Consider the following 12,670-nt stretch of genomic DNA (forward strand, 5'->3'; position numbering starts at 1 on the left):
AATCACGGTGGTTGAAAACTATCCAAATTTGACAATTCTCTTTCGATTTACATGTCAAATGGATCATACAGATCATTAAAATAGGAAGTTGCTGATATTTTTTTTTTACAGAGATTTATTGTATAAATTTATTTATTTACTTATTCATAAACAGTGATATGACCGTGCGCCTACAGTAGGTACATAGTAAAACAGTAAACAATAATTTATTATAAAAATAAATTAAGATACTTAACATGAATTAGTAGAAAATATTTTATTACTAATGGAAATAAATATAAAATAGTTATATAAAAAATTAATACTTAGGCAACAAGAAACTTTAATTAATAAATAATTACAAGATAAAAAGAACTTTTTATATACATCGTTTTTAAATTCTGTTGAACCATATAAACTTGACTTGACTAGCTTAAACGATCAAAAACATTTGTACTTGACATGTCATATTGGTTTCCATAGTAACGCACGTATATATTAATAATTTAGTTGCTAGGACCCCAGACGCCTAGCAACCGATAATGGTGTCAAAATATCTTTTCATACAAAACAGAATTAACTGAAAATTAATTTAATTCTACTTAAAGATGGTTAAAAGTATTAAAAAATGCATTGGCATCGTGTTCTGATATATTCTAAAAGTTTCAAATGTCTAGCTAGTCGGGAAGTAAGTTAAAAATCGATTGCAAGATTTGTACCGGACAAATAAGAATACGAGCTAAGAAAAACGTTGTAAAATGGATAAAAACTTATTCTATTTAACACATCCACACAAATTCAATTATTTAAAAAATATAATATTTCATTTATTGTGTTGTCAAATAGGTTAACCGCACGATATACAGCATCATGAAATATCACATTTATCTTGCGATGAGATAACACGAAGACCGCAGAGTTACAGGTGACATTGGTTATTTGGTAGGAACATGAAAATTATTATTCCTATTCACATGTTTGGAATTGACGAGAGAAAATGGAGGATATTATCGTTTAACAACAGTTCAAATACCTACACATATTAAATGGAAAAAATACATGAATTCAGCCTACCCGATGGGTTTCTAGCCCATACTTTTTATGAAAAATACCCCCCCCCCCCCCGGACAATAATCCCTGATATTAACCGCGCGGTTGAAAAAAAATCGCTTACGATGGCCGAGCAATTACCGCGTCGGATTATATTGCCGAGGGTCCCGGGTTCGAATCCCAGAATCATAGTGTGTGCCTAATATGTTGAGCAAGTCGCTAACATCCATTTCTCATTAAAATAAAATATATATAAATATAAATTTATTTCACATAAAAAATATGGAGATTTAAAAAACAATATACATGTAGGTAATATGCACATTTTAGGGATAAAGGGAGATACAAACCGGCACTACAAAAATGTGTAGCAGAATTTCATGAACTTCTAATCCAAAGTGTTTCTTTCTGGAAAAAATACCTAGCAATTTTTCTGTTATATATTATATGGAATGCACCTATATAATTTCAATGATATTTATGAATGATTTTGACTGTAATGCACGCATTCTAATTGCATAAAAAACTGTAACAACGTCTGATAGTAAAGTAAACGTACCTTTATAGGAATGCTATTCTTAAGCAAATAATGATACCTGAACAAACGCTCGCAACGTCTACGTTGTTTTCCCACCACCAACCGTCATGTATGTACAGCCGTGGATATGCACGGCCGCCTTCCATGACACTATAATATGTCAAAACAAATGTAAAATAGTACAAAACTCAAATCAATTTAAATTCAAATTCCGGTCGATAGTATTTCACAAATCAATACTGTAGGTCATGTCTTCCACATCCTAAAGTGGGCCCCCTGGCCAGGATCTTTGGCGCCCCCCCTACCTATCGTTAAGTTTAATAGCATGCATGATGCACAACATAAGCGTTCTTTTAAATTATGTTAGAGGTAAAAGTAAGGGCCTTCAGTTTATTTTAGCGTTTTTTTGTAGTTTTAATACATCCACATACTTAAATTGTGGAGTTGTCGAGTCTCAATACAAAACATTTTTTAAATGTTTATAGCTGACTTATGAAATAGCGCCACATGCGACTTTTTTTTTTACTTTAAGAGCAAATTTGTGATGGATGCTTATCTCATATATCTGATTGACTCGCCACGCCGGCCCCCCCTTGAGCCAGGCTCCAAGGCTAGAGCCCTGTCAGGACTAGGGATTCCGGGATTCGGGATCCCGGGATCCCGAGCTATTTTCGATACCTATGAATCCCGGGATTGATAAATATAATCCCGGGATTTCGGGATTGATTTTTTTTATCAATTTTCATGGAACATAAAATAAAAGCGAAAATATAACAGAAAAAATACTTTTAATAAAAAATAACTGCATTAGAAATAAACTGAGTTTGAATGAAGTTTCGTTTATATTTATACCCATGCGTAAGTTGCCAATTCATTTTATTTTTTCACATGAATTATTAAAAATGAGAAAGATTGGAAAAAAACAATGCTTCGCACTTTTAACAAAGTAATTTCACCATGATCTCATACGTTTTACGGCAGTTTCATATTTGGCTGACTAATTAGATTTATGAAGCGGAAAGGCCATAAGTACGCCATGATTATTTGTTTTACTATTTTAAATCTCGCTAATCCATTCATTAAGTCTTTACTATCAGAAACAGCAATCTCGTATTAATTCACATTATTATTTATATATATATTTAATATTATTTACTCCATTAAACTTATGTATTTCCAAGATTGAACGTAGATAATATATGATATTAACAGTAAATGTCTCAAATATTATAAATTATACTAGATTTATTTTTGACCGATTTTATCAATGTTATGTGTAAATATAAAATTTTCATATTAACAATGGAAAAAAATGCCAATCCCGGGACCAGTCGCGGGATCCCGGGATTGTCAAATTGTAATCCCGAAATCCCGGGATCAGAATTTTGGCTCGGGATTGGATTCCCTAGTCAGGACCACCCTTGTGGGGGCCATGCTGTAGGTAATCTGCCTATTAATTTCATATTATTCATGGGTACGATTCGTATACATTCCACCAAAATCAGTATTTGCCTCTGGTAACTAGCATCTTTACGTGAAACGGTATCTCCAAGGTTACATCGTTGTATGATTAGTTCAATTATACTATCGGGTTTCTATAATAATCGGTCACGGAAGAATATTGCTTTGTTTCTTCCGATAGAGCTTTTACTATGTAATTTAATATTATGTATGTATGTAATGCGATTCATTAATTTATACTAATGTGTATTAGAAGCTAAACGAGTGGGGCGTAATGTAAAACGTCATTATTTCTTCATTATCATCAATCATACTCTAGTAAATTAAGTAAGGAAATAATTTAATAAAGATTTGTTACGATACATTTGTCATTTTAAAAGTAAAAGTGACTTTGTCACATTTCATAAGATGTTAGAGAAAATGGTAATTTGACATTTGTTTATTTCGCATAATAATATGACGTGTATATAATTATATAACAGTTTATGAACATTATTCGCCCACAATCCTTCGACTATAACGTTATTCTTCCCGGCCACAATAAATTATTATCACGCAATTCTTCGCCTGGAAAATTCTTCATCATAAAAAGTATTTGTAATGGGTACCTACATAGCCCCTACGAGGGGGGGCTGACAGGGCTCTAGCCTGGGAGCCCGGGATCTGGGGGGCCCGGCATGGTGGGTCAACATGATAAGTGAGATAAACACACATCACAAATTTTCTCTAACGGGAAAAAGTCGCCTGCAGCGCTATTTTACTTGAAGAATATTACCATTTTAAAATATCTAGTAGTGTGATACAATTTTTGATTATTGTGTGTCGATATTCGACAACTCCGTAATTCAAGTGGATTTATTCAACAATAAAAAAATACACCAAATACACTTAATTTTACTTGAAACAACATTTAGAAAACGATTCTGTAGATCGTCTTTAACTTGAGCGATGGGCAGGGAGGTCCGCCAAAGATCCTGACCTGGTGCCCCGATTCACCGATTCAAGATGTGGGGGCTATGGGTACCTACAAACATTAAAAGTAATTCTATTGATACCAAATAACGCAATAAACGTCTAAATCACCCATCATCATCCTGTAATCGACAAATTTAGGAAGAAATGAACTCGTACATAATAATATTTGTGTCGCTGAGTTTCAAAACCCGCTAAAACACTTTTTCATTTGGTTGAGAAAATCAATAAAAACTTTTTGAACTAAAAAGGTTTTTGAATGTTTCAGTAGTGTTATAGCGGGTATTGATAGACGCATTGATTTTGTTTCATAAATGACAGTTAATCGTAGCGGATTTTGAAAGAGGCGATAAAATTTTAATGTAGAGATTTTAATAACGAATCTATCGATATATATATATATATCTTAATTATTTCAAAAAAGTGTTATAGCGGGCTTTGAAACTCAGCGACACATTTGTAACTTTGAATGAGGCGATCGAGAAATGCTAGACACGGATAAACAACATTACAAAGAACTCGACGAATGATCGCACAGTGAAGATAACATGAGGTTGCTTGACTCTGCGTGGCTGAAAGGATAGAGGGTTCAGGGTAGGTAGTCGGGAAGAAGCTCTTGAAACCGTTTAACATAACTCGCCGCCGTTTTTCTGGTGACAAAGTTTTATCACTTCATTCAATATTTATGACTTATATCTAATGTGAAAAGCTAAATATACTTAATATTTAATTTCCCCAAATCCGTGGTTTTAATTAAAGTGTAAACAAATCCTCCCATATAAATCCTTTCATATCAGTATGCATATGAATTTATAAAAAAGGGTTGTACAACTCAGTATGGCGTATGAAAAAAATCTATAAACACAGTTTACATGAATGTATTAAAAAAAAAATTGTGTCACAATAAATTAGAAATATTTTAAAGTTTAGAACAAGATAAATGAGATTTAAAAAAATACACCATCTGTCTATCTTGCAAAACTAGTATTATCGAATATATATCTCAAAATAAAATTCTTGCTATATTAACACATCTAATCATTTTGATAATCATCAATCCGCAAAAATCTCGCAATCTGTGTCTATATAACAGAATAAATATGAAAATTAAATGGATTTCATCTCTTGAAGATATGTTGTTCTGAATTTGTGAGGTTTACACGATTTAAGTTTTATATGCAGACAATTCACCAATTTACAAAATAGTTTTGATTATATTATTAAGTTTTACAATAGATTTCCGATTGATTCAAATTTTTTTAACCATAAATAATATGTAATATACGAGGTGGGTCAATAATTCCTTAGAAAAAAGCATTAAAACAGGTTTTATTTTTGTATTTTTTTTTTATTTCTCAACATAATTTCCTTGGAGCTAAATACACTTGGTCAGACGTTTCTCAATTTTTTTTAAGCCGTCAGAAAAATAAGTTTTCGGAAGGTCCTCAAAATAAGCATTTGTCCGATCGATGACTTCTTCATTTGAAAAAAAACGTTGTCCACTTAGCCATTTTTTTAAGTTTGGGAAAAGGAAAAAGTCACTGGGGGCTAAATCTGGCGAATACGGTAGGTGGTCGACCAATTCGAACTTTAATTCTTCAATTTTAGCCATTGATCGTAAACATGTGTGAACACGGGCATTGTCCTGATGAAAGAGGATTTTTTTCCTGTTTAAATGAGGCCGTTTTTCTTCAATTTTGTTTTTTAGCTGGTCCAATAAAGATGCATAATAATCCCCTGTTATTGTTTTTCCTTTTTCCAAATAGTCAACGAAAATAATTTCACGTGCATCCCAAAATACAGTAGCCATAACCTTACCAGCTGATTTTACGGTTGTCGCCTTCTTTGGACATGGTTTGCCTTCGCAATCCACTGCTTTGACTGTTCTTTCGTCTCGGGAGTATAGTGGTGTATCCATGTTTCATCTACAGTTACAAAGCGACGAAAAAATTCATCCGGATTGCGTTGCATGAGTGACAACAGGGCTTTAGAGGCCACCACCCTATTGCGTTTATTGTCGACTGTGAGCAAACGCGGCACCCATCTTGCAGAAATATTTTTCATGCCCAATTTGTCATGTAAAATAGAAATGACGCTACCTTTTGAGATCCCTGTAACCTCAAATATCTCACTCAACTTTAATCTTCGGTCACTTAACACCATATCGTGGATTTTATTGATCATTTCTGGTGTAGTCACCTCTACAGGACGTCCTGAGCGTGGTTCATCCTTTGTTGATGTACGACCACGTTTAAATTCATTTAACCAGTTATAAATAGTTGCAAGTGAAGGAGCAGATATGCCGTGAACTAAATCCAACTCATTTTTTATTTCCTTTGATGTTAACCCTTTTATATTAAAATGTTTAATAACAACTCTAAACTCAATTTTCTCCATTTTCCATTTTACCATTTTCCACAAGCAAATTTTTTTTTTAAATGTACGAGAAACACACAACAACCCGACCAATCTGATTGAAACTTCGCAGCATACTGAATCGGTAGTGCCGCTGCATGAAAACAAACCGCTTGCAGTACTAGTCGCGCCACCTGTCGGCTTTTCTAAGGACTTATTGACCCACCCTCGTATCTACACATTTCCGTAGTAGCGAAAAATGATTAAACATCCGAAAACCAACTACCTATATATTTAAAAACAACTTGGGACCAATATAAAATTTCCGTAAACATATATTTCAGTGCTCAAAATAGAAAATCTTTCGAACCGGAACGCTGAATAATCATTCAAAAATATCAAATTATGTTAATTATTTTTCGGATATCAAAAAGGCGATATGCCTAATAATCAGGGTTTCATTTATACTTGAAGGGGCTCTGCGCTAATACACATTACCCCCCCCCCCCCATACAAAATTAAAATGTAGTTTTTTTTTTAAATGGGTACTTACTTATTTTAGCAAAATCACTTATTTTTCGTCATTTTTTTTAGAATTGGGCTCTTATCTTCAAAATTCTAGAAGCTCGCACATTTGTGTATTCCTTCGCTGCAAGGTTCTTTTGTGATTTCAAATTATTTTTCAGGTTCCGGAGACCTACTAATTTAAGGTCCTGGACCTGTAGCCCCTTTAGCCCTTTTTGTAAACACATCTGAAGTCCGAACAGCCTATATTATATTATAGACCTTGTTGGACTAATCATTAATAAATATTTTTTTTCCACGAATCAGTTCTTACAACTTTAAAAACTACATACCTACATGCAATATTATCTCAATAACATGAAACGGAACGCAATTTTCCAAAGAAGCCACGAGCCGGAACGGTATCTTTCATAATTACAGGCACGTAGAATTTTGTGTAGAAAAAAATCTGGATGAACAGCGTTTCGGATATTATATAAAACAAACAGTCAAACTCATTATATTCCTACGTTGGGCTATATAGAAAATATTACTAAATTTACGTATATTCTGTAAGTTAGGTATTTTATACTATAGGAAATAGAGAAATTCAAGTACGTCCAGAATAATTATTATTAGTATGTAGATGGAAGAATACTCGGGTGAAGTTCGGATATTTAATTGAAGATGAATTTCATTAGTGCACGCGAGATATTTAGGGCCTCTACTATTTTACTGTGAGTAATTCGTCGATATTGTAAAACTATATAATATAGCTTTGTTGACATTTTTTGAAATTAATCCCTGAGATAGCCTTCCTTTGTTAGTATGGAAAATGCCAATACATACTATATTCAAACAGGTGTCAATAAAAAGGGTTTCAAGAATAACCATGTTAAATCGTTCAGTACTTGTTTTTCGAAGATGTTTGAATATTTGAATTTTGAGAATGAAAGTATTTACAACTCCTTTTATTCTAATTGTAAGTTTAAATAATTATAACGATTTAATTGAATCACGTTTATCATATTTTCTGAATAATATCTGAAGAATAAATTGGTCGATTGATAGCATGATCAACAAAAATGTGTGGGAGTGCGACTTTCATATCAAGTCTACTACGTCACCACGGTCGTTTATGGAACTAAAACCCGCCCCTCGCATTTACTTTCGTCGCTACAACATTTTCCGCGTCCATATTTCAGTGTGTGTTCGATATCGTTTGGAGCTTTATTAACATTAAAATGCCTACACCTTTGCGAAAGCAGACGAAGTGCATTATTTTGAACGAAGGAGTATTGTGAGGAGTAGAAGCCGAATCGAAAGCTTTGAATTCCTCACAGTAGTGCCAAAGATATAGTATACCATAATAGTATAGATATAATATACCATAATAGTATCAGTGCACAAAAACTAAATGACGTAACAGCGTCAGCGCATGAAGCGCTGTGACGTAGAAGACTTGATATAGAAGTTGGTTTATACACATTAAATATATTAGGTATTATACAATATGTTATCATCTATTCAATGAATTTCATGTGTCTATGTATATTGCTGGCAGATTTGCCGAAAGCGATGTAAAGATTTACTAAAAACAATTGAAAATTTTTTTAAAACTCCATTTTTATTTTGTTTCAGAAATATCATGACTGGGACTATGAAGTTACCAGAAAAGATGGCCTGATCCTGGTCAGGGAAATGGCCGCAGAAGTTAAGAATCTGATGGACTTCAAAATGAGCGCTGTTATGGTAAGTTATTCATTTTTAATTAAAAAAACAAAACCATATATGACCATTTTAATTTATAAGTAAATCATCGGAGGACTTTGAATCAAACATTCATTGAAAAAACAACGCATTTTGCCAGATCAACATCGTAAAATCCGCTGGATAGACGAGCTATGTACGAGGGGTACATGTGGTAGCAAAGAACTAGGGACCGAGAAGAGCAGAGAGAACTAGGGGAGGCCTTTATCCAGCAATGGATCGACCCTAGGTGATGATGACATCTTTCATAAAATCTTAGTTGTATAATTTTCATTGATTTTTTTTCATAATATTGTTACTTACACTAGATTAGAAATTCATTTAATTCACGGTTTGGCTATCCGCTATACCGCATACCCGATGGCTGTAAATTTAAACAAGAGTCGTCAAATCAACGAATCAATACAAGCAATATAATTCAACAGGTTGTATTTAAACATCCAGAAGGTAAATATATATCGGATGGTTACATGCATATGTAACGATATTACTGTATAATGGATGTACATGGTAGCAAAGAACTAGGGACCGAGAAGAGTGGAGAGAACTAAGGGAGGCCTTCATCCAGTAGTGGATTGACCCTGTCTGATGATGATGATTACCCACAGCGATATGTTATAGTCCAATAGGTGAGTGCCATAGATACAGTCAGTTTGTGTACGCGCAACGGTAAGAGCTTCCAATCCAATTAAAATTTTACCAATAATCGCCGCATCCAATAAAATAAAATAATTGGATGAAAATTTTCGTTGGAAATACATATTACGAAATTTCAAAGTAAATCAATATATTATTTAAACACGTTATAAAACGTAATATAGGTACATGCGCACGGTCTTTTTTTATTAAATTGCTCTCAAAAATGACGAGAGTGGTTTCATAAACAATACATTGTAATATTCTACGGTTGTTCCCCGTGTTAATAAATGAATTTGAATAGTATTTGGTTAAGTGTACTTTTCTTTTTTCATTCCTGAAAATCGTGATAAATAGTACAGAATCTTGGATTAGCTATCTCTCTATTGTCATCATTTAGAAGTGAGTGGTTTCGATCATTTCTTTCACATTATAATATCTTATCGGTGCTAGAAAAATTAACCGCCCGAATGAAAACACCGGGAATTATTCCCCAGTATAAAAAATAACAAACAGTGGTACCTACACGGATACAAAAAAATATTTGATAAAATAAAAAAATCGGTGTGTGTACTTATGTACGCGCGTTAGAAGTTATGCTTCTTTGGCGTAACAAAAAAAAAAAAAAAACTTGTGATAAACTAGATTCTTTGACTAGCTCTTAATAATCCTGTTAAATTACACACTCAAGAAAAAGGACCGCTTATTGGAACGCCGTTGGTTTATTTCTATACACTTTAACTTATATTACTAAATTATATAATGGTTTCTCGTTGTTTTTATTTTTAAAGTACCAACTGTCACTCTGACGTATAATCGTTTGTTTACGTAAGGAATTGCAAATGGCCGACAATAATAAATTCGCTGCCTAGGCAACGGAACAATTCTAAACTATAATATTATACTGTATAATCGTCAAGATTGCAGTATCATATAGCTGATAACCGAACAATCGGTGGTTTAAATACAATTGAGTGCGTTTTTTTCGTGTGAAAAAATAAATTATGTATTACATGTCACACGCCAAAATACACTCTGATTTGGTTCCCCAAACGCGCCAAAAGAAGTATAACTTCAAAAATATTAGTATATAATAAAGTATATAATACAAATTTTACACCTTATTAATTGTTACATGTACCTAAATGGTACGTAATAAATTTCACCGTATTTCTATTCACCGTGTGCTGTCTTACCGAAAAGCGATGGCCGTATAGCATTTAGATTAAAAAAAATACTGGTTGTTCGTGGAGCATTTCAGACAGTAATGTTTCAATTTTATTAGATTCAATAATTACATTAATTTTAAATTGATTGGTGTCAAATACCTGATAATAATATTTTCATTGTAATCAGATATTTGATACCAGCGAATTCTATATAAATTATACGATATGAATGTATTTCGAATTTACTTACCTACCGATTTTCATTGTGTCTTTCCCATGTATTCCGGTAGTTTTATTACGTATTTTGTTAGTGTTTTATATAGACATGAATTTGATCATAATACTATACGGCCACATATCTTACGGTGAACGGTGATACGGTCAACTGTAATACGTAGTACGTACAAATTTCCAGAGACGCTAATTAATATGAATATTTTAAGGATAGAGTGAGGGGAAAATAGAATTACTTTTTAAATATTTTAAAATCAAATAGAAAATGCTTTTATACTGAACCCTAATACACTTACACATTAAAGGATAAACAATGTGAAAAAATAATTCTATTTAATAATAAAAAATAAGCAAAGACATACCTGTTTGTGGTATTTACGATACAAGTATCTATGTAAGTGTAGACATAAACATAGTGTTAAGTTTACGATTTCTATTTACCCGCCTCTGTGTACAATACCCATCATTTATCATTTTTTTTTGTAGTGCGTGTTGTAATTTGGATATCTATCATCTTTATTTGAGCAATTAAATTCTATTTTAGAGGTCTAAATATCGGGGTTATTTATTATCTAGTCTGGCAATTTGTATAAATGGCCGAGCAGTTAGAAGCTCCACCGGTAACGTATTCCGTGTAATACAAAATGAGAAAAGAATACCGAGTTAGAGTTTTAATAGATTCTTCAGTTTAAGTTATTCTGTGCGTGTCTCACCAGTGTCTGAAGAATTTGCATGCCGAGTTACATTTGATTTATTTTATAGGTTGTGTTATTTTAATTATCTGTTAAACATAATTTAACGACAACTTTGCGTCGAATGACATAATATTTTCGAGAAATAGCTTCAGGTATAACAGCCTTCCAAAGATACTCAAAATCTGCTATTTAAACCGGCGTTTGTGTGGTAGAAAACTACATTATAATGGTTTTGAAATATAGTTTTTGAAGTTATACTTCTTTAGGCGCGTTTGGAAAATCAGATCATAGTGTATCTTTGACGTGTGACATGTAACACATAATTTATTTTTTCACACAAAAAAACACACTCGATTGGATTCGAGCCAACGATTGTTCGGTTATCAGCCGAACGCACAACCGTTACGCTACAGAATGATACTGAAATCGTTACGATTATACAGTATATAGTTTAGAATTGTTCCGTTGCTAGGCAGCGTATTAATTATTGTCGGCTATTTGTAATTCCTTACGTAAACAAACTATTAAACGTCGTGGCAGTTGTTACTTTAAAAATAAAAACAACGATTAATAATTATATAATTTAGTAATATAAGTTAAAGTGTATAGAAATAAACGAACGGCGTTCCAATAAGCGGTCCTTTTTCTTGAATGTGTAATATAATTAAAAGCTAGTCGAAGAATCTAGTTTATCACAAGTTTTGTTTTTGTTTTGTTACGCCAAAGAAGTATAACTTCTAACGCGCGTACATAAGTACACACACCGTTTTTTTATTATTAATTTTATTCTATGATACCTAGTTATGTTTAATTTAAATTGCAGTTTTTCTAGCCATCGTCAGTAGTTGTCGTCTTTCCAAACTTAAATAATCAGATTACTAAATTATCAGATTAAAATCAGAAGAAGAATATAAATAGCTAACAATATAAACATATTCAAGCCAAACCGCCCCGTACCAGACTCAGTATTAATCAAGCATATCACAATTTACTACGTTCGATGTGCAGTTTTTTATGACTGGGAAGGTCTCAGAAGCAGATATCCATTCTTTGATACTACTTATAAATGTTTAGGCTATATCACTATATAAAAAGGGTTGCTTCGTCATTTTGTACACAATTTATTATGGTACGATACACGACAGTCATCGTACTGTTATGTCCTCGTGATGAGTACTTGAAGGAAACAGGTGATCTGGGCTGGCAGGTATCCTGTTTGGTTTGGTGGTGTTAACCTTCCTTAAGTTTCTTACCAGAATAGGGACACTCTGTGAAGCTCCTTGATGTAATTCTTCACAGTTGTACGC

The 12,670-nt window shown here is 33.0% G+C and overlaps 1 protein-coding gene across 4 annotated transcripts in view; it reads left to right on the plus strand.

Moving 5' to 3' along the window:
- stol (voltage-dependent calcium channel subunit stolid) overlaps positions 1–12,670 on the plus strand; it is a 161,037-nt gene that overhangs the window by 67,799 nt on the left and 80,568 nt on the right. For all 4 annotated transcript variants that reach the window (XM_085947296.1, XM_085947295.1, XM_085947297.1 and 1 more), the window contains exon 4: positions 8,501–8,611. In XM_085947296.1, the coding sequence (XP_085803422.1) occupies positions 8,501–8,611 (111 nt within the window). The remainder of the gene's footprint in view (positions 1–8,500; positions 8,612–12,670) is intronic.

This window comes from Rhyacophila brunnea, unplaced genomic scaffold (assembly GCF_057557595.1).
Source record: "Rhyacophila brunnea isolate RB1 unplaced genomic scaffold, BYU_Rbru_1.0 scaffold_2, whole genome shotgun sequence".
NCBI lineage: Eukaryota > Metazoa > Arthropoda > Insecta > Trichoptera > Rhyacophilidae > Rhyacophila > Rhyacophila brunnea.